This window comes from Arachis hypogaea, chromosome 6, assembly GCF_003086295.3.
Source record: "Arachis hypogaea cultivar Tifrunner chromosome 6, arahy.Tifrunner.gnm2.J5K5, whole genome shotgun sequence".
Taxonomy (NCBI): Eukaryota; Viridiplantae; Streptophyta; class Magnoliopsida; order Fabales; family Fabaceae; genus Arachis; species Arachis hypogaea.
The window spans coordinates 93808482-93829690 of record NC_092041.1 but is presented as its reverse complement, the minus strand read 5'-3'; the positions used below and the strand labels follow the sequence as shown (position 1 = coordinate 93829690).

The 21209-nt window shown below is 32.6% G+C and overlaps 2 protein-coding genes and 2 long non-coding RNA genes across 6 annotated transcripts; 2 read left to right on the top strand and 2 right to left on the bottom strand.

Moving 5' to 3' along the window:
- Positions 1–681: 681 nt before the first annotated feature.
- Positions 682–3151, top strand: LOC112696988 (large ribosomal subunit protein uL10). The gene is made up of 3 exons (XM_025749953.3): positions 682–1116; positions 1225–1293; positions 2617–3151. Exons 1-3 carry the CDS (start codon positions 871–873, stop codon positions 2863–2865), a joined length of 564 nt encoding a protein of 187 aa, XP_025605738.1. The 5' UTR covers positions 682–870; the 3' UTR covers positions 2866–3151.
- A 2167-nt stretch (positions 3152–5318) lies between these two features.
- LOC112696986 (group 2 truncated hemoglobin 3-2) lies at positions 5319–7140 on the bottom strand. The gene is made up of 4 exons (XM_025749952.3): positions 6826–7140; positions 6622–6752; positions 5760–5904; positions 5319–5676 (listed from the first exon to the last, which is right to left on the bottom strand). The coding sequence occupies exons 1-4, from the start codon at positions 6960–6962 to the stop codon at positions 5592–5594; spliced, it is 498 nt and encodes a 165-aa protein (XP_025605737.1). The 5' UTR covers positions 6963–7140; the 3' UTR covers positions 5319–5591.
- Positions 7141–9144: 2004 nt separating this feature from the next.
- On the top strand, positions 9145–11288 carry LOC112696985 (uncharacterized). The gene is made up of 2 exons (XR_003151022.3): positions 9145–9422; positions 11015–11288. It is a non-coding gene; the product is annotated as an uncharacterized lncRNA (long non-coding RNA).
- A 5622-nt stretch (positions 11289–16910) lies between these two features.
- LOC112696984 (uncharacterized) lies at positions 16911–20888 on the bottom strand. 3 transcript variants are annotated; one of them, XR_011862499.1, is made up of 5 exons: positions 19842–20888; positions 18946–19357; positions 18694–18782; positions 18466–18614; positions 16911–17049 (listed from the first exon to the last, which is right to left on the bottom strand). It is a non-coding gene; the product is annotated as an uncharacterized lncRNA (long non-coding RNA). The 3 variants fall into 3 exon arrangements; XR_011862498.1 differs by lacking the exon at positions 19842–20888 and having other exon boundaries at positions 18946–19787; XR_011862500.1 differs by lacking the exon at positions 19842–20888 and having other exon boundaries at positions 18870–19403.
- Positions 20889–21209: the final 321 nt, after the last annotated feature.

The following is a 21209-nucleotide window of genomic DNA, read 5'->3' as shown; positions in this document are numbered from 1 at the left end:
AGTCCCTCCATAGTCCATATAAACAAATAATTAATCTGTTTTGGGTACGTTTTTTTAACCAAATAAAAGTTTGAGAATTGATTTAATAATTAAAATATATTAAAAATTATAACTAAAAGAATTTATGAAGACTAATTTAAGATTTTACTCTTATAAATATTTCTAGATTTTTTTTAAGAAAAAACTAAACGTATGTTATTATTACTTGTAAGTCATTCCACATTTCATACAATTTAGTATAAATTGCGTTTAATGAAAAATTCGTACTAAGTCCTGATTATATTATATTGTCATTATGGTTTTTTTGTCCCAAGAAAAACATTTTTGTTTAAACATTTCATTATTAATTTTTTTTATTATTAAAAATAATTCCAAAAATAATTTTTTCCTAAAGTATTCCACCGAATGTATTATGATTTTAAAATTTTATATAATTCTATAATTTGTTATCTTATTGTAATCATTTAAAATAAGTATAAATGCTTGTATATAAATTACTAGTCACCAAATAAATAAAGACTACTCCTCTTATTCTTATATAACAAGTTTATTATAATTAGTGTATTAATAAATACTAATATACTTAATTTATTTTTTTAATAACTAAATGTTTATAATAATAGTAAATTAGATATAATTAAGAAAACAAGTATTTTATGTTTCAATAACTAAGAGAGTGAGTTTACGTTTTTATTTTAAATATTGTAAAGTATTTTTGAGTTTTGTTGTCATTTTATACCAGCCGGTGGATTGAAGCAGTGAGAGAATCGTCAGATCTAGGTTTTGTTTCTTTGTTTCTTGCGGAGTAGAGAGTAGTGGTTAGTGCAAGTTCGGAGTTGCGAACTTCGGAGGTAGCGGTGGTGGTTGGCGATGGCGGGGAAGGTGTCGAAGGCGGCGTTCGACGCTAAAATGTGGAAACTACTGAGGGACTACAGCCAGGTCCTGGTGGTTACCTCCGATAACGTCGGTTCCAACCAGATAAACGGCATTCGGAGGGGTTTGAAGGGCGATTCTGTGGTCGTGATGGGTAAGAACTCCATGATGAGACGCTCTTTCACGCTCCAAGCTCAGAGGACTGGAAACAAGTCTTTTCTCAACCTTATCCCTCTTCTTAGGGTATAAACTAGAAACTCTTTTAATTCTGGATTATCAATTCAAAATTGAATCTTAGATTGTCGAATAGAATTTTTCATTATGTAGTGCTTATTCTGTGAATTGGATCAGGGAAATGTGGCTTTGATTTTCACGAAAGGGGATATGAAGGAGGTTAGCAATGAGGTTGCCAAGTTCAAGGTTAAGTAATCTTGCTCTGTCTCTCTCTATCTATGCTTGTGTATATCTATCTCTTTGTTAAGTGGTGTTCGTTATGGTAGTTAATGAAACAAGTAAATTAAAATTTGAAACAGAGGAAGTAGCAGAGAATAGGAAAAACGTATCGTATTGTTGCTTTCTTCATAAAACAAATGATTGGTACAATAGCTATATATAAAACTTGCTATTAGTATTCACAAAATCTGAATGGAACTAACGGAAAGATACAAGGAGATTTGGAGAAGATTCTGGAATAGTCTTGCTGGCAATGGTGTTGGTTTCTTTTGATGGTTTCTTAGTGTATGTTTGGTTTAGCGTTCAGAAGCATGAACACACGTTTAAACATCTTGAACGTTGGACCAAACTTGTTTGGATGATTTTTTTTCAACATGATTTTTACCCTCAAACGTCCGTTTAATTGAAGCAATATTTTGTAGCTTTTGCTTTCAATTCTTACTGTTGAGAATTGATTGCAAAATTTATTCTCTCAATTACCCTTCTTCCTTTTCTACATATACTGTCATCTTTATTTTATTTTTTAATTACCCTTCTTCACCTTCCTGCCTCATCTTTTCTACATGCAAGATCATCTTCATTTTATTTCTCAAACTATCCTTCTCACTCTTTTCACACACTCATTTCCCTCATCTTCAACAATCAAGGTAAATCTCTTTCTTCTGCCAAACACACACTTAGTAGTTTGGTTCATCCTTTTGCAATTATATTCAGGATTTCACTTAATAAGATTATCCATAGTAAAGTTGTGAATGACAGTCTAGGTAATTGATAAGGAGCCTTAGTAGAGAAGCCATGGTATTACAGCTTAGTTGCTGAGAGGCACGTTTATATATCAGTTGATACACAAGAGAATACTTTTGAGATTAAGTATGCCTTTGGACTTGACAACACCGACATTTTCCTATTCTGTCCTTGCTTTTTGATTCTGCACCCTTAGATTTTAGCCAACAATTTTGCTAGCTCATCCGTCTATGCTAGTTAGTACAAGACACTAGGGTGGGGTTTAGTAATAATATTCAATATAAACTTACTACTAATGTTCATTGTTATCTTATGCCTCGAACTAGAAGTAAGAAATTAGCACTCCTAATATTCTGGGTTCAGGCTTTTATCAACTTGACTGGTGGAGCCATTGGAATTTTTACTGTAGTGCTCAAGTTTGGGCCTGGTTCATATTTGTTGATTTAGTTGCTGATATAAATATTGGTTGTGTTTGCAAGTAGAGAAACATGTTTATTTATCAAGGAACCTATGAGCCTGATATTTGCTCAACAACTATATCCACAGGTTGTTGATCCTCTTCTCATGTGCCCCAAGTACTTATCATATGAATCGTATCGCAATTGTTCCTACATGCAATCTGGACAGTTACCTTTGGGCCTCAAGTGTTGTAATCAGCAGTCGTCGCAAGATTTTGAGCCCTTTCTTGTATGCTCAAAATTCACTCCGCACCAGCATTGTTTCATGCAGAGATCAAAACAGTTCTTGGCAATGAGTGTGTGGTCTCCTCTTCTCCTTTTAGCTGGGAGCTTGTGATGTGGAAAAAGTGTTGTAATTTGGATCCAATGGTTTATGTGAAGGATGAGTTTCACATCCTTTCTTTGAGCACCATTGACTTTGTTAGGTTATTTAGAGCTGAATCCTCCTTGATACGAAATGTGGAATTAATTTTTTTTTTTTCATTTTGTATCAGGGTCTGTGTTTGGGAATGGGGATTTTGGTATGAGGAATTTTATTGCAGGAATTTGTTCGCCGTTTCAATAAGAATATTAGAACTAGTGTATTACTCAATGAGAAATGTTAAATGACTAACATTTTTTTATGTTTGTGTACTATTTGAGTTAACACTAATCAATTTTTTTTTTAAATTATTAGTTGTTTAGTTCATTGGTACAAAGATTGGGAAAGCTTGACCAGAGAAACAAATTTTGGGGGGTAATGCATATCTTCTTCAATGGAAACGAGCTAATAGAAGCGAAGCACAAGCAAATTTCCATTAATTATAACGAAGAATTTACTATAATTTTACTAAAAAGTAGTCTTTGTGTTATGTTTAATTTGATGAGCCATGGAACCGTCAAATGTGTACCACAACTACAAGATTGTCATCATGATTCATGAAGATAACCTATTTAACAATTTCTCAAGAAAATGGAGTTATTGTTTGATTCGGTGGTTCACATCTAAACTATGAATTTGAAGTTTTCAATGGAGGCGAGAATTTTGTCAATATAACTGAAGCTATTAAATCAACTTTCAGAGTTTTATAATCACTATAAGATGAAGCAAAGACAAAATTGTGTAAAAATTGAATAAAAAATTTCGTATTTTTTATTAATTTATTTGTGCAGGTTTTGTATGTAGAAATTCCGTCGGAAGATATAATAAGCTATAAAGCCATCTGCAGAAGATTGGTTCTTCCATGAGTTGAAATGTTTAACTTGATTTAATTTAGTTAATCGAGTTAACATTAAAAACCATGTAAGTAGATTGGGTATTATTTAACAAAGTGATAATGTGCGTGTGCTTCTTAGGAAGGATATTGAAACTAATAAGTAATAAGTATTTATTTATTGTTTGTGAATTTACTTTATAAATGTGGCGTGTTTGGAATTTTTATTTTGGTGGTCCCAACCTTGCCAAGAATAATAAAGAAAAAGAAAGCATGTGAGAAAGAGATGATTTTTTTTTTCAGATAATTCACGTGAATAAATAGTTTAGAGTTTAAAATTATGTAGATATCCTAAGTTAATTTTTATTATATGTCTGTCTTAAACATTTTTATATAAATCGAATTAATTTAATTCGATTTACTATTATACAATATATACATAATAAATTGAATTAGCTTGATTATTGAAACTTAAATTTTTTTAAGTTAGAAGTAACAGATAATTATACAATATAAAATGATCAACTATATTTATATAATATGTAATTTGTGAAATATTATGCTAATTAAATTTTTTATAAATAATTAAAATATTATACTAATTAAATGATAAATTATAAAACTAATTCATTACTAAGTATATGTTATATAATGGTAAATCAAATTATAGTAATTCGATTTCGATTTACTATTCAATATGCTAAATCAATTTCATTTGATTCGATTTACATGTAAATTAATTCAATTTATACAGATATTTAGGACAAATGTACAACAAAAATTAATTTAAAACATCTATATAATTTTTAAAACATCTATATAATTTTATATTCTAAACTATTTATTCATGCGAATTATTTTTTTTCCCCTGTTTGAAATATTTGCTAGCGACCCTGTTTGAAATATTTGCTAGCAAAGAATGGAAGCATCTTTCACAATACAACACCGTAAGTGACCGAAATTATTGACAAGTCAGTTAAAAAATAATAGTAAATAATAGTAGTATGATGCTTGATTCCAATAGTTATTGATCACCATATTAAAGATAATGTAGGAATAGTAATCATATGCTTTTTGTTGTATATTTTCTGCAGTCTAATTTTCTATTTCTTTCTATGTTCACCTTGTTTTGTTGATTTTTTTTTTTATATAAAAGAAACTAGTCTTTCTAATTGCCATTTAGGGCATCATCAATCCATTTTTCTTTTTTACTAGTATAGGGCATAAATCAAAGTTAGGTTACATCAAATTTGGTATGCGTGTTGAAGATAAAAGGCAAATAGCATCATATACCGTCATTTCCCACTTTAATTGCCACCACAAATGTATCAATTTTCATTCTTGCATTACATCCCTTCCCCTGCAATTCATTACAATCATAGCAACTTTTCCAACTTTGGCCACAAAATGTTCAAGATCTTATGTGTGTGCTATATGCTTAAATTTATCTAAACCGTGTGTGAAGACTTAAAAATTAACACTGATAAATCAAAATTTATAAATTTATAGATTTATAAGAATGAATCTGACATCGATCTAGTTGCTGTAAATTGCAAACAAACAAGCAGGAAAACCCTAAAGTTAAACCACATCTAAGTGTTTGAACTGAGAAGTGCCTTATTCATGGATAACATTTATAAATGGTGCTTAAAAATATACATAATATTAAGAGCATTTTTAATATTCCAAAGAGGATGACCATTTCATTCTTTTGAATATCCTATTCTGATAAAAATGTTAAATCTTTACACATGGATGCTCTACCTTCTGATCCAGGTTCATGCTTGCATGGCCTTGGTATTGGTATGATTTGATTCCTTAGCTGATCTCCAAATATGCAATGAAAATAAGATTATGGTGAATGTTATTGTTATCTTCCTGCTGCATGCTTGCATGGCACTTGCTGGTTTTGATTCTTCAGTTCATCTCCAGCAACCAGAAAATATGCAGTGTGCCTAAAAAAATAACAAGGAAAGCAAAATAGGATCTGAACAAGCATCTATATATATGAAGTTGCACTGTGTGACAGAAAATAAACCTGAAAAAGTTCATCATTTTTATCTTTGAGTCATCATCTATTTCTGCAGTTGTGTCCAACGCTTGTTGCATGTGATGCAACCACCTCTCTGCAGCTTGGTGCGTGACTGGAAACGGTCGATGTCGACCAATTAGAGCAGGATGCCCTGCCAATACATCAACAAGGAAGCTTATATGGTAGCTAGTTCCACTCGAGAGAGAAAACTTTTGTTGATTAAACTACAAATATTTTTATAATCTTAAGATGATGTTAGGAAAAAGACCCAAATGTACCAGTAGAGTGCATATACTGTTAAATCACTGGCCAATATAAATAGAAGAGTAAAGTCTTAATTAGGTTGTATGAAGATTTTGATTTTGGACTAATTAGTACAAAAAGTACTAATTTAGTGTTCAAATATAGCAAATAGTAGACTCATTATGTCATTTTATCAATTTATGTCTATCTATAAAAAATAGTAACAACTTTTTAAGCAAAGTTTCATTTGTTTTGATAAGATTTATGATAAATAAAGAATAGTAACAGTATATGAAAATTTAAAAGATAATAAATGCTTCACTGTCCAAAACCTAAATCGTTTTCATATTCATATGACAGTAATAAAGCATGTACTACTATAAATAATAAAATACATAAACAATTTTATTTTATTTCGCATTATTTATTGACAGAAAGTCGTGCATATCCATCAATTACTATCTTAGAAAACTTAATTATTATTTTTGTCTTCAAAATCAATATCTTCGAAGATGTCACTCTGCTCTAAATAAAAATAAAATTGCTGGTACAAGATTACTTAAAACTATTACATAATCACACATGTTCTCCTAGAGCACTTTCCCCTATTGTGGAAGAAGAGTACCTCTTCTCTGAGAATAGAGAGCAGGGCCTCCCATTCTTTGGATGAAAAATTCGTATTGGTTTTGAATAGCGTCTTCCTTCTTAGAATTAGCGAAGATTGAACGAAACCATTCTTCCTCATCATCATAAACCCTATCTCCCAAGTCAAACCAACATTACATTTGAAATGAATGAAAGAAGTAGTGAGCATTAAGTAAGTAAGTACCTGGTGTAGAAATTGGTGGAGAGCCTGATGAATGTTTGAAGGCCAAGTTTCTGAAACAGATTGGTTTCGTCGATGGCGAAAGCGTCGTCCGTTGCCACTCCGCTCCATTCCGTCGCTTTCTGTTGCAGACTCTGCATCGTGTTAGTGTTTGTTATGCGTAGCTAGCTGTTATTGCAAATCTGCAATATATATATAAGGCTCGCAGAGTTCGCGCAGATGCCTCGCTATTTTTCGTTTTATTTATTTACTTAAAATTTAAGTTGAGGTTATTACCCAAACTGTGGGCGCAGCTTTCGGTTTTGCAATAGTGAGGTAACAATGTGTTCATCTGACTCACTCTCTTTCTAATAATACCAGCGTCCACGGTGTAGCGAAAAAATTTGAATTTGAAATGTTTTTTAGGTAATTGTTTCAGCAAAATAGATGAGATGTATTATTATTTAGTTTAAAAAAATCGGTTTATTTTATATAAATAGTTTAATTAAAAAATTATTTGATATAATTATGATGTTAAATTTTTTATTGTATTTTATTTTAAAAATAAATTAACTAATTTAAATTAAAAAATTATAATTAATTGTTTACTATATAATTTTTTAATCAAAATTATAATTAAAAATTAGTAAAAAAATAAAATTATCTAGTATATTAGACCAGTTTAATGTTAAATAAGATTATTTTATTATAAAATATAAAAAAATTTAACTCTAAAGAAAATCACATTATTTTTTAGGATTTAATTTTTTATTTACCTAAAATTTGTTTATGGACTCAGTAAATTTGTTTACGTTTTAATACGATTTGAATTGTATTAGTATATTTTTATTTTTTAATTAATTTTATTTTATTTAAATAATTAGAATTTTAAATTATAAAATTTGTATTAGTTTATAATTTAAAATTTAAATATATATAATTTAAATTAATAATTTATAAAATTGTATGTATTCTTATTATTGTACTCGTATGATTAATTATATTTTTTCGATTTAAAAAAAAAAGTAACAGTTGTTAATTTTTAAATAACAAATAAATACACTTATATTATTTTTAAATTAAAATTTTTTAAATAAATGTACTCTTATTATTTTAGTTTTTTAATTTAAATAAATATATTTATATTATTTTAAATAAAATTTAAAATTAATATAAGTAAGTTTATTTAAAATTTAAAATTTTAATATTTTAAATAAACATACTCTTATTATTTTAAATTTTTTTAAATTTAAATAAACGCACTCATATTATTTTAAATAAGTATATTCTTTTAATCGTATTAGAGAGTGTAGAACGTAAAGCGTGTTACCCATAGTAATTTAGGTAAAAAAAAATCATGCCATCTTAGGACCATTAAATAACTTTTAAATAGTTACATAAATATAAGAATGTTGATCAGATATTTAGTTCTATTTAAATAAATTCTAATTTTTTCAGTCAAAACATAAAATTGTGTATTATAGTGAAATCATAATTTTTTGACAAGTAAATTTTCATCTTATTATTTTAAAAGAAATAATTTATTTATAAAATAATCTAGAAAAATTAATAATAATTTTTATGAAAATAGTTTATTAGTAAAATAAATGCTAATTAGTTAATTATCATGCAATTTAATTTAACGTTAAATTTGTAATTGAATATATTTTTACAGCTTAATTTAAAATATGTGTTAGAGAAAGAATTTAGTAACTAAAAATTTAAGTGGTTGAAAAAAAAAAAAAACAGAGACAGACAATACCATTTATGACCTTTTATTGGCATTACAAACTCAGTTTCATCCTTCTATGTGAATTTTAACTTTTTGGTCTTTCATGTTCGATTCCTAATTTTTTCTTTTTTGTTGTTCCTATATAGATAAAAAACGAATTTTATTTCTTTTTTAGAATATTAAATTTTAGTTTTTCAAATAATTTGTATATATATGTTTGACGAAAATTAAATAAATAAAAGTAACAGATAAATTTAAAAAAGATTGGTCAAAAAAAGATAAAAAAAAACGTACTAAATTCATCATTTAAGAATAACATACAGAAAGAATTAAAATTTTTTTCAGACCAAATGATGATACCTGTCAGCCATCTAAAATTGTAGTGAGTTTTCATCATATTTAAGTACATTGACATTTATTTTTTATTTAAATTTTAAAAATATTATGTCATTATATATACAAAAATATCTTTACAAATAATTATAAAAAGATAAATATATTTTTATAATTATTTGTGTTAAATAATTAAATAATTTTTTATTAAAAAAAGTCAAAACCACCCTTTTTACAATCAAAATTAAATTAAAATCACATCAATCTAATAATTAAAAAAAATCAAAACTAATTAACCAAAAGTCTAGAAAAAATAATCGGTGCTTGCACTTCTTTTTCTCTCAACATTAAAATTGCACAAAAAATGATGAACAAACTCTGACCAGACAAAAAGTCACAAAACCAGTCCTCATCTGTGACTGCGAGTGTTGCCATGTGAGTGTTGTATCGCATGATGCTCCCTACTGCGGTCTGTGGGTGTTGCCGTTGCTAGTGTCGCTATCGCTGCTGCTCTCTTTTCTACCGTGGTTGACTCCGTCGTGGCGCTGCAGTTCAGGTAAGTCGCAAACCTCCTCTTTCCCCTGCGATAGTTCCCTCCTATCTCTATTCAATACTTTAGTTTAATGTTCAAACTTCAATCTGTTTTATTCCTCTATTTTGTTCTGAGTATGATTATGAATTTATAATTTTGCTAGTTATTGGATTTTAGTTGAATTTTCTTCTATTCTATTTTATTTTGAACTATCTAAAATGAATTATTTAATTTTTCTTGTTCAATTTTGTTTTGAATTTGTTTTCGTCCCTAAGGTCTGGGGTGCAAATTAAATTCGTCCTTGACCTTTTTTTTATTATTAAAATCATCCTCAACATTATAAAACGTTATAAAATCATCCTTTTATTCATAAACAATATTTTTTAGACAATTTTACCCTTAAACAAAAAATAAAAAATCCCCCTTAATATAAAACACCAAACCAGGAATGTTCCCTTTATCTTCCTTCTTATGTATGAAGAACTCCAAGGCTTCATCCAACTGGCTACCTATCCAAGGTCCCTTATTTCTAATCTCCCTAACCAACCTAACAGCATGATGAAACCTATTACTCCCGCACAATACACTGACAAGGACACTCACCTCGGAGCCATGAAGCTCCTTGCCACCATCTACCAAGCTAAACAAGAACCCTTCAGCCTCATCCAACCTTCTCTGCTTGCATATATTCTTTATAACAAGCAGTATACTGATTCTTAAAATCTCTCATTCTAATCTGTCTAACAATGACATCAACAGCATCGAAATAACTATTCTCAACAAGGACATTCAAAAGTCCATGGTAATCAAAGGTATCCAAATCCAAACCATGAAACTGCATTTTACCAAACAGGATGGAGTGCAATTTCAGGCTTACCCGCAATAGGATATCCAACGAAGGATTTGAGTAATTTGATTAATTTGTGGATGTCTGGCATTAATCAGGCGCGAGCGAGGATTCGAAAAATGGCAGAAAAGGAGGTGGAAGTAGGCTGGCGGCCGGCCCAATGGAAGAAGTGGAGGCAGTGGTGGACGTGGGCGGTGGTGCCATGGTGGAGTACAGTGAGGACGAAGGACTCGTTGAGACAGGGAAGTGTTAGGGCGGAGAGAGAGGTGTCCACGGTGGCATCATTACAGGAGGAGAAGTCTGTCGAGGAGAGAATTTGGAGAGTGGGTCGCATGTGTTGAACCAGTCCTTAACGGAGGATGCAATGTCCTTTTGGTTTAGTGTGGAAGAAGAAGAAGATGAAGGGGTTGCTGTTGTGAGAGAACAGGGATCTGTGTTGGTTATATGTTTTAGTTTTTTATTTTTGTTTTTTATTTTATTTTTGTTTAAGAGCAAAATTGTCCAAAAAATATTATTCATGGACAAAAGGACGATTTTATAAGATTTTATAACGTTAAGGATGATTTTAATAATAAAAAAGGTCGGGGACGAATTTGATTTTCACCCCAAACTCTTAGGGACGAAAACAGTACTTAACTCTTTATAAAAATACTTATTCATAGAATAGTGTAGATTGTTCGATTAGAAACCAACAACAGAGTAAAGGGTTCTGTAGTACCATGGTTCTTACTAGTTAGTACTTTATTTGCTTATGTTTTATGTTCTGCAGATAGTGATTTGAGGAGTTGAGACAAGGAGTAATCACTGTATGGCCGAAGTTTAGGCAAAGTTGAATGCTGAACCCCATTTGAAACATGTTTTCGTACCATTTGTTATGTTATAAGGATCATATTTGTTGATATTTTCTGCAATCCTATGATTTATTTCTCAATTCAGATGGTTATTATGTGGGAATTTAGGATATAACACTCCATTGACCATGTATACCTTTTCATCTGTAATCTGTTCTGGAGCATGTCTGGCAATAAATTATTTCAAATAAATAAGTGTTTTATAAGCTTTTGATATGGGTTGCTTTAGAAGCCAATCTAAATGCAGCATGGATTTGCTAAAATATAACCAATTCTTCTTGTTAGAGATCAATTTATGGTTGAGATTTCTTCTCTTTCCTTCTTTGCAGTAAAAACAAAAGCAGAATAAAAGAAAAACATGGATTTATTCTAGTTCAATCCTCTAACCTACTTTTAATTCCTAAGGTCTTTACTATTCGGATAAAGCTCTATTTCACTAATGAATTTTTACCGGTTAAAGCTTGGAAAATATTTGGATAAATTTGAAGCAGATGCTTGCACATTTTTTAATTTCTGATTCTTATCCATTGAGATATAAATTAAACTATTTTAATGGTTCAGATGGACGTATTGATAGTTAATGTGAACACCAAATAGTAAAGTTTACTGAGTGCAAGAAACCAATTGAAACAACAACAACAACAACAATGCATTGTCCCACTAAGTGGGGTCGGCTACATGAATCATATGATGTCATTATGTTCTGTCATGTATCATGTCTACAGAGAGACTGGTTACATATAGATCTCGTTTGACTACCTCATGGATGGTCTTCTTAGGTCTTCCTCTACCTTTCGCCCCTTGTCCATCTTCCATCTCATCTACCCTCCTGACTAGATGTTCTATCGGTCTTTTTCTCACATGTCTAAACCACCTGAGACGCGATTTAACCATCTTTTCCACAATTGGTGCTACTCTAACTCTCTCCCTTATATATTCGTTCCTTATTTTATCCAATCGCATATGACCACTCATCCATCTCAACATCTTCATTTCTGCCACACTCAGCTTATGTTCATGCTCCCCTTTAGCCGCCCAACACTCTGTATCATAAAGCATAGCCGGTCTTATAGCGGTGCGATAAAATTTACCTTTAAGTTTTAAAGACACTTTTTTGTCGTATATAAAGCTAGATACACTCCGCCATTTTGACCAACCTGCTTGGATCCTACGATTTACATCCTGTTCAATCTCTCCATTATTCTGTATGATGCACCCAAGATACTTAAAACTTTTAACTTTTCGTAGGATGTTTTCTCCAATCTTCACCTCTATATTAGGGTTTTCCCTTCTCAGACTGAACTTATATTCCATATATTCCGTCTTGTTACGGCTTATGCGCAGACCATACACTTCTAGAGCTTCTCTCCATAAATCCAACTTCTTATTTAGGTCTTCCCTTGACTCTTCCATAAGGACGATATCATCCGCAAAAAGCATGCACTATGGCACAGGCTCTTGGATGTGCTTTGTGAGTACTTCCAAGACTAATGTGAAAATGTATGGACTTAAGGATGATCCCTGGTGTAATCCTACACCAATAAAAAATTCTTCTGTCACACCACCTTGAGTCTTCACACTAGTTGTGGCCCATCATACATGTCTTTAATTGCATGAATATATGCGATCCTTACTCTCCTCTTTTCTAAAATCTTCCATAAGGCCTCCCTTGGTACTCTATCATACGTTTTTTCCAAATCAATAAACACTATATGTAGATCCCTTTTATTACTACGATACCTCTCCATCATCCTTCTTAATAGGTATATCGCTTCAGTGGTAGAGATCTGCCTGGCATAAAACCAAATTGGTTCTCTATTACTTGTGTCTCTTTTCTCAACCTCCCTTCTATCACCCTTTCCCACAACTTCATGGTATGACTCATAAGCTTAACCCCTCTATAGTTTCTGCAACTTTGTATATCCCCCTGGTGCACAAAATTGTGATCATCAATGGCGCCATCAACATGGTACGCTCAATTGCAATCTCAACTCTTTATCACAACTTCACACTACTAACCAGCAAGTGTACTGGGTCGTCCAAGTAATAAACCTTACGCGAGTAAGGGTCGATCCCACAGAGATTGTTGGTATGAAGCAAGCTATGGTCATCTTGTAACTCTTAGTCAGGCAAACTCAAATGGTTATGGATGATGAATAAAATATAAAGATAAAGATAGAGATACTTATGTAATTCATTGGTGAGAATTTCAGATAAGCGTATGGAAATGCTTTGTCCCTTCCGTCTCTCTGCTTTCCTACGGTCTTCATCCAATCCTTCTTACTCCTTTCCATGGCAAGCTGTATGTAGGGTTTCACCGTTGTCAGTGGCTACCTCCCATCCTCTCAGTGAAAATGTTCAACGCACCCTGTCACGGCACAGCTAATCATCTGTCGGTTCTCAATCAGGTTGGAATAGAATCCATTGATTCTTTTGCGTCTGTCACTAACGCCCAGCCTTCAGGAGTTTGAAGCTCATCACAGTCATTCAATCACTGAATCCTACTCAGAATACCACAGACAAGGTTTAGACCTTCCGGATTCTCTTGAATGCCGCCATCAATTCTAGCTTATACCACGAAGATTCCGATCAAGGGATCCAAGAGATAAACATTCAAGCCTTGTTTGCTTGTAGAACAGAAGTGGTTGTCAGGCACTCGTTCATAAGTGAGAATGATGATGAGTGTCACATAATCATCACATTCATCATGTTCTTGGGTGCAAATGAATATCTTAGAACAAGAATAAGCTGAATTGAATAGAAGAACAATAGTAATTGCATTAATACTCGAGGTACAGCAGAGCTCCACACCTTAATCTATGGGGTGTAGAAACTCCACCGTTGAAAATATATAAGAACATGGTCTAGGCATGGCCGTGAGGCTAGCCTCCCAATGATCTAAGATAGCATAAGAATAAAGATAGCTACCAAGATGAAAATACAATAGCAAAAGGTCTTATTTATAAAGAACTAGTAGCCTAGGGTGTACAGAGATGAGTAAAAGACATAAAAATCCACTTACGGGCCCACTTGGTGTGTGCTTGGACTGAGCATTGAAGCATTTTCGTGTAGAGACTCTTCTTGGAGTTAAACGCCAGCTTTTGTGCCAGTTTGGGCGTTTAACTCCCATTTTGGTGCCAGTTCCAGCGTTTAACGCTGGGATTTCTGAGGGTGATTTTGTACGCCGGTTTGGGCCATCAAATCTTGGGCAAAGTATGGACTATCATATATTGCTGGAAAGCCAGGATGTCTACTTTCCAACGCCGTTGAGAGCGCGCCAATGGGCTTCTGTAGCTCCAGAAAATCCACTTCGAGTGCAGGGAGGTCAGAATCCAACAGCATCTGCAGTCCTTTTTCAGCCTCTGAATCAGATTTTTGCTCAGGTCCCTCAATTTCAGCCAGAAAATACCTGAAATCACAGAAAAACACACAAACTCATAGTAAAGTCTAGAAAAGTGAATTTTAATTAAAAACTAATAAAAATATACTAAAAAATAACTAAAACATACTAAAAACATACTAAAAACAATGCCAAAAAGCGTATAAATTATCCGCTCATCACCCCCTTATTCTTGTAGATAGGTACCAAGGTGCTCTTCCTCCACTCATAAGGCATCTTCTTTGACCTTAAAATCTCATTAAAAAGCTTGGTTAACCAGTTGATGCCTTTTTTCTCCAAGACCCTTCCAAACCTCAATTGGGATATTATCAAGTCCTACTGCCCTGCCATTTTTCATCTGCTTTAGAGCCTCTTTTACCTCGAAGTCTTGAATCCTTTGATAGTAGTCAAAGTTTTGATCTTCTTCCCTTGTGCATAACCGACCAAGGCTTGGAAGAGTCTTCTGTCCCTTATTAAATAACTCGTAAGAGTAGCTCTTCTACCTTTCATTAATCTTCTCCTCTTGAGCCAACACCTCTCCATCCTTATCCTTTATGTAATTAACCTGATCCAAATCTCTCGTTCTTCTTTCGCGGCTCTTTGCGATTTTATATATACTTTTTTCTCCTTCTTTCGTGTCCAAAGACTGGTAGAGATCCTCATATGCTCTTGTTCATGCTTCACTTACAGCCACTTTTGTCTCTTTCTTAGCCGCCTTATATTTTTCCTAGTTATCTCTGTTACGGCATAAGGACCACTCTTTAAAACACTCCCTTTTTATCTTTATCTTTTCTTGTACACTTGCATTCCACCACCAGGACTCCTTGTCTCTTGGTCTTATTTCTTTAGATTCACCAAAGCTTTCTTTCGCTGTTCTTCTAATAACTTCTGCCATCTCCCTCCACATCTCTTTCGCGCTTCCATTCTCATCCCATTTTGCCTCTTCTCCTGCCTGTCTTAGGAAGCTTCTTTGTTCCTCACCTTTCATCTGCCACCACCTCGTCCTTGGGTTCTTCGTATGATGTCTTTTCCTCAACTTTTACTCACCGCAAAAATCCATGACGAGCACCATATGTTGTGTTGTCAAACTCTCTCTCGGAAAAATTTTACAATTAATGCAAAATTTTTGGTCGACTCTCCTCAACAAGAAGAAGTCAATTTGAGAGCTTGTCATGCCACTCTTATAGGTTATAAGATGTTCATCTCTTTTTTTAAAACATGTATTTGCGATGAGAAGATCAAAGGTTGAGAAAAAGTCCAAAATAGTTTTACCCTTGGTATTGATCACCCCGAAACCATGCCCTCCGTGAATACTTCCATATTCAGTCACTTCTCTCCCAATATGGCCATTTAAATTTCCTCCCAAAAAATCTTAAGCAACCGATTGAAAAGTTTTGCTAAATTGTTTAAAATCCTAGTGTACTCTACATAAAATCCACGTCCAAAAATGACAGGAATTGTTAAAATATACATATGAATATATATAAAATATTACAAGTAGAATCGATAAACAATTGAACATGATTTAAAATTAATATAAAAAATAAAATAAAATTGATTTAATTTTATCAATTAATTTTTTCTCTTTCTCGATATACATTGATCAGCTAATTAATTATTGAGAAAGATAAAAAAAATATTTATATATTATTGATATTGAGTTCCAACCATAAAAAATTCAATTCAAATGAATACATATTACATCATTTCAATTTTCTTCGTACATTATCAAATTAATCTAAACAAAATATTTGATTTGCAAATCAACAAATCATTTCAAAATTTACACGCTCATAATTATATATACATGTTTCTTTATCTAACTAACTAAAAGGTAGCTGCTTCTGCTATACATTGTTCATAAGCTTGAGAAATTGCATGCTCAAGACATGTCAAAGTTTTTTTGATACTTTATGACTCTCATTAGCCAAAAATTAAAGTTATCCATTGTAAATTTCTCTATATACTTGTGTTTTGGCTTTTCAACATTTTTTCTTTGGTTCACACATTGATCTTTTTTAGTGGAATGAAAACTTTGTAATGGATCCTCATCATTTGGCCTTTCCTTATACATATTCTGATTGATCTCTCATTACATAATACTATCCTGTCGCTTGAGATGAATAGCAAATCTGCTAGAGGCCCCGATATTGTCGAAAGATAGAATGGCGAAGCTTTTAGAAGTGTTTCACGTTCTCTGACATTGAAGAATTGCTTATGTAACACCCTAACTTTCAAATGTTATGCTTCCGACTGCGCTACTCTGATAATTCGGGTATTACGACGACTTTTAAAATATTTAATACTAAAATATGAACCTGTTTAAATCTTAAACCAAATTTTCAAACATACATCCATACCTTTCAATATAATTTACAATATATATATATATATATATATATATATATATATATACATCATACCAATATATAAACTTTCCATATCAAAATTCATATTCCTCTTGCAAAAGTTATAATATTAATGGCGAGGGAAGAATAATAATAACTAAACTAAAACATCTTCTATCACATAAGCTAAACCGAACTACTCTTCATAAGCTTCTTCATCCATTTCCTGAAAAGAGAAGTCTGTAGGGGGTGAGAACCTAACCACATGGTCTCACCACAGATTTTCAGAATGTGTTATAAGAAGATATATAGTAAGTAAATTGTTTTTCAAACTCAATGATTAAGTATCCAAAAATCCTAAACTCAGTCTTTCCTATAAAAGAAAATTAAAAGTTTTCTAACAGTATGAATGTTCAATCACAGCCTTCAACTCAGCGACTCAAACAATTCCACAACCAAATCATCATCTCATCATCAATATCCAAACTCGAAGGCACCACAACAGAAACAAATACAGGCAAAACATACAAGGAAAACACAGTATGGATTGCAGTCACAGCAAATAGCTCAAATAGCAGTTAATAACAGTTAAGCATTTAGGCAGACCCAAACAAATTCAAACTCGAGCAAAGCATACAAGTGCATATGATGAATGCCTATCCTATGACTGATGATATCCTTTGTCGGTTACGTAGCCATCCCGACATGTTCTCAAGCTAAAAAATATACCATGGGAAAAACCCCAAGCTGACATGGGGAAGAGAACGCCCCCAAGCTCAAATATATCCATGGGACGAATCCCAAGCTGACACGGGGAGAAGATTCAATACCCCAAGCTGACATGGGAAAAATAATACCCCAAGCTGACATGGGAGAAATAACACCCCAAGCTCAAAAATAACTACGAAAAAATCCCGGCTGACATGGGGGCAACGCTCCAAGCTCAATATATTCAATATTCTCATAATTATCATTTCTATTTTCGATACTAATTCATATCTCACTTTCTCATTCATCCTCGTTGTTATTCAATTATTCAAAAATCATACTCAAAAAATTCAGTCTTCACTCTCATACTCATTCTCATCATACCACTTGTTACTTTCTTTAATAATTCAAATTCAAAATATAATTCATTCTTTTCTAAATAAACCAAGCACCAAACATAAACTTTTTCTTCTTAGAAATCAAATTATAAAATCTTTGAAAATTTGAATCTTTCTAAATAACCATTTTTAAACAGAGTCTCCAATTTTTATAAAAATTTGGGCAGCATCTCCTTTAAAATTCGAACTATGCCACCTTCGCAGATCCCATCAAAACCACAATTTCCAACCCAGCCTCAACTAGTTTCAAATATCAAATCCTCTCCAAAATCAAACTAAATTCCAACATTTAAACTTCTTCCAGTGATTCAAGGAAAATCAATTCAATAACGACCAACTGAACAAAACAAAACAGCAAATCAAAATAACTAGCTTCCTCAATAATTCAATAAACTAATAAAATAAATGATCACAGCCATTCAAATAGTTCAATTCAATTCATAAAACTCATGTAATTATAAAAATATATTTTTCATACTATTATCGACTTATAACAACTCTTAAAAGTAAAATGAATTTTAAGAAAATGCCCCTACCTTGACACGTTCAAATCACAATCCAAAAGACTCAAGAAATTCCTTTCCTCTCGACCCGAAGTCAACGACAGCTTTAATTCATAGCCGGCACACTTTCGCCACAGCATAAACATCTTTATGTCCCAACATGCAATCCCAGTTATTAACTCCTAAAACATCAATATCGTGGAAACCTCAAAACACATAATAGAAAACCAAAGGCGAGAATTCCGAGATAGAGACACTTACTGGAATAAAAGAACGACGCGTCGGCCACCCCAAACTTAACCCACAGTAGCTTCGATAGCGGCCAAGAGCTTCAGTGGCTCAGCAACAACCTTAATTTTTGACATGCAAACCCATAAAATTAACCCTACAATATCTATACATCAGAGCCCTTAACCACAGATAGCTAGAATGATTACAGAAAGAGCTTCAAGGCGCGGGCAACTCATTGTAAAAAAAGAATGACAGAAGTGGAGCGGCAGCTCCGATGGCAACCTCTGGCAGCGGCGACGGAGACAACTTCACGGACGGTGACATGGTTTGGCGACGAGTCAGCTGGGCAGACCGGCGGCAACAGATCCAACGCGGTTCTGTTTCCTCCCTCGCTCGTCCTTCACTCGTGACCCCTCTTCTCTCGCGTGTTTCTTCTTTGCGACGGCGCAACTGGCAGCGGCAAGGACAAACGGTGGTGACGGGGTTGATTGGCTCAGCAACGATGACCAGGAGTGGCAGCTCCCTGGATAACGACGGCGGCGAGGTTGACAGTGGTGAGCTTCTCCTCCCCTGGGGCTCCCTTCCTCTCTCTCGAATTGCCCTCTCCTCTCATCCCTTTCTTCTCCCTCGGGCCCCCTTCCCCGATCCCCTTTCTTTTTTTTTTTCTTTTCCTTTTCTTCTTTCTTCCTTTCAGCTGCTAGGTTAGGTTTGCTAGGTTAGGTTTGTGTTTAGTGTGTGTTGTGTGTGGGTCTGACCGAGTGAGAGTGTAATTAGGGCGGGTTAATTTAGGTATTTTTATTAAAATTTTAGGTATAGTAGTGTAATTTTATAAAATAAATAAAAAGATAGAATAATAATTAAAAATTAAATTAAATATAAAATATTCATCTTTAAAATTCCTTCCAATTACAAATTTGTAAATTAGTTTCAATTAAATATTAATTAAATAAAAATTAGAGATAAGTAAATTAATTCTCCTTCATTTATAAAATAAAGTTAAAAATCTAAATATTTAAAAGTAAGACATAAAGAATATTCACTATTTATTTATTTATTTATTTATTTTCTTTTATAAGAACTCTAAAAAATAAAGATAAAAATCTCTAAAAATATAATCTTAAATAAATATAATAGACCATAAATATTTAATTAATAACTTTTTAAAATAGGGGTCTTACAACTAAAACACTTTGTCGTCTCCACCAAATTGAAGAATTTTAGCCCCTAAGCTCAACTTTCCGTTAAGACTTTTAGATATCTTTGGTGCCATTCTAACTGCAAATCATACTCATGTATATCAATTGAAATTTGGACTACTTCACATGAACACCAAACAAATCATTTTGATAACAACAAAAGGGTACTAGCATGTTCTTGGACTCCTTGTGAAAGACTATCATCACAAGTTCTTCTAAGTTTGTTTAGAATTGAATATACTCTACCTAAAACAATGAAAGTGAAAGTCAACTTCATCAACTTAATGCCTGATTGCAAATAATAACAATTCGTAAACATCTAATTTTCGGCTATACTCCTTACCAACATCTCTATTTCAATGGCTTAAGGGAAAAATATTTATAGAAGTTATCAAACTTAGTAATAATATAGAAAACAACAATCAAGCTATGTCATTGCATTAAGCAGAACCCAATAGGAGGGTAAAGAGAAAGCACAAGATTATCCAAATAAGTGTTATGTTCATCTACTTAGACAAAAACTAATTCAGAACCTTTCACTCTATTGTTGGTTTCTAATGGAACAATCTACATTATTTTATGAATAAGCATTTTTATGAATATTTGTTATATGTTGAAAGGAACCAATCATTAAAAATTGAACAACAACAGATTCAAAATTGAGTTCAGTTTAGCAGAAAAGATTCAAAAATCAATCCAATAACTAACAAAATTATAACTTCATAATCATATTCAGAACAAAATAGAAGAGTATAACAGATTGAAGTTTGAACATTGAACTGAAGTATTGAATAGAGGTAGGAGGGAACTATCATAGGGGAAGAGGAGGTTTGCGACTTATCTGAATCGGCGGTGCCACGACGGAGTCAGCTCGGTGGAAAAGAGAGCAGCAGCGATGGCGACATTAGTAACTTGCACACGGCAACACCCATAGGCTGCAGCAGGGAGCATCATGCGATACAACACCCACATGGCAACACCTACAGAGACGTGACGGCAGGAGGCACGGCGGTGAGAGCATAGTGGCGCGAGGTAGAAAAGCACGCTGTGCGGAGAGGGAGATGAGGACTGGTTTTGTGACTTTTTGCCTGGCTAAGGTTTGTTTGGTGCAATTTTGATGTTGAGAGAAAAAGAAATGCAAGCACACATTATTTTTTCTAGTTAACTAATTTTAATTTTGTTTTCTTTTATGAAATTATTATATTGGTGTGATTTTAATTTAATTTTGATTGTAAAAAGGGTGTTTTTGACCCTTTTTTTTTACACAAATAAAAAGAATTATTTAATTATTTAACATAAATAATTATAAAGATATATTTGTCTTTATATAATTATTTATGAGGGTATTTT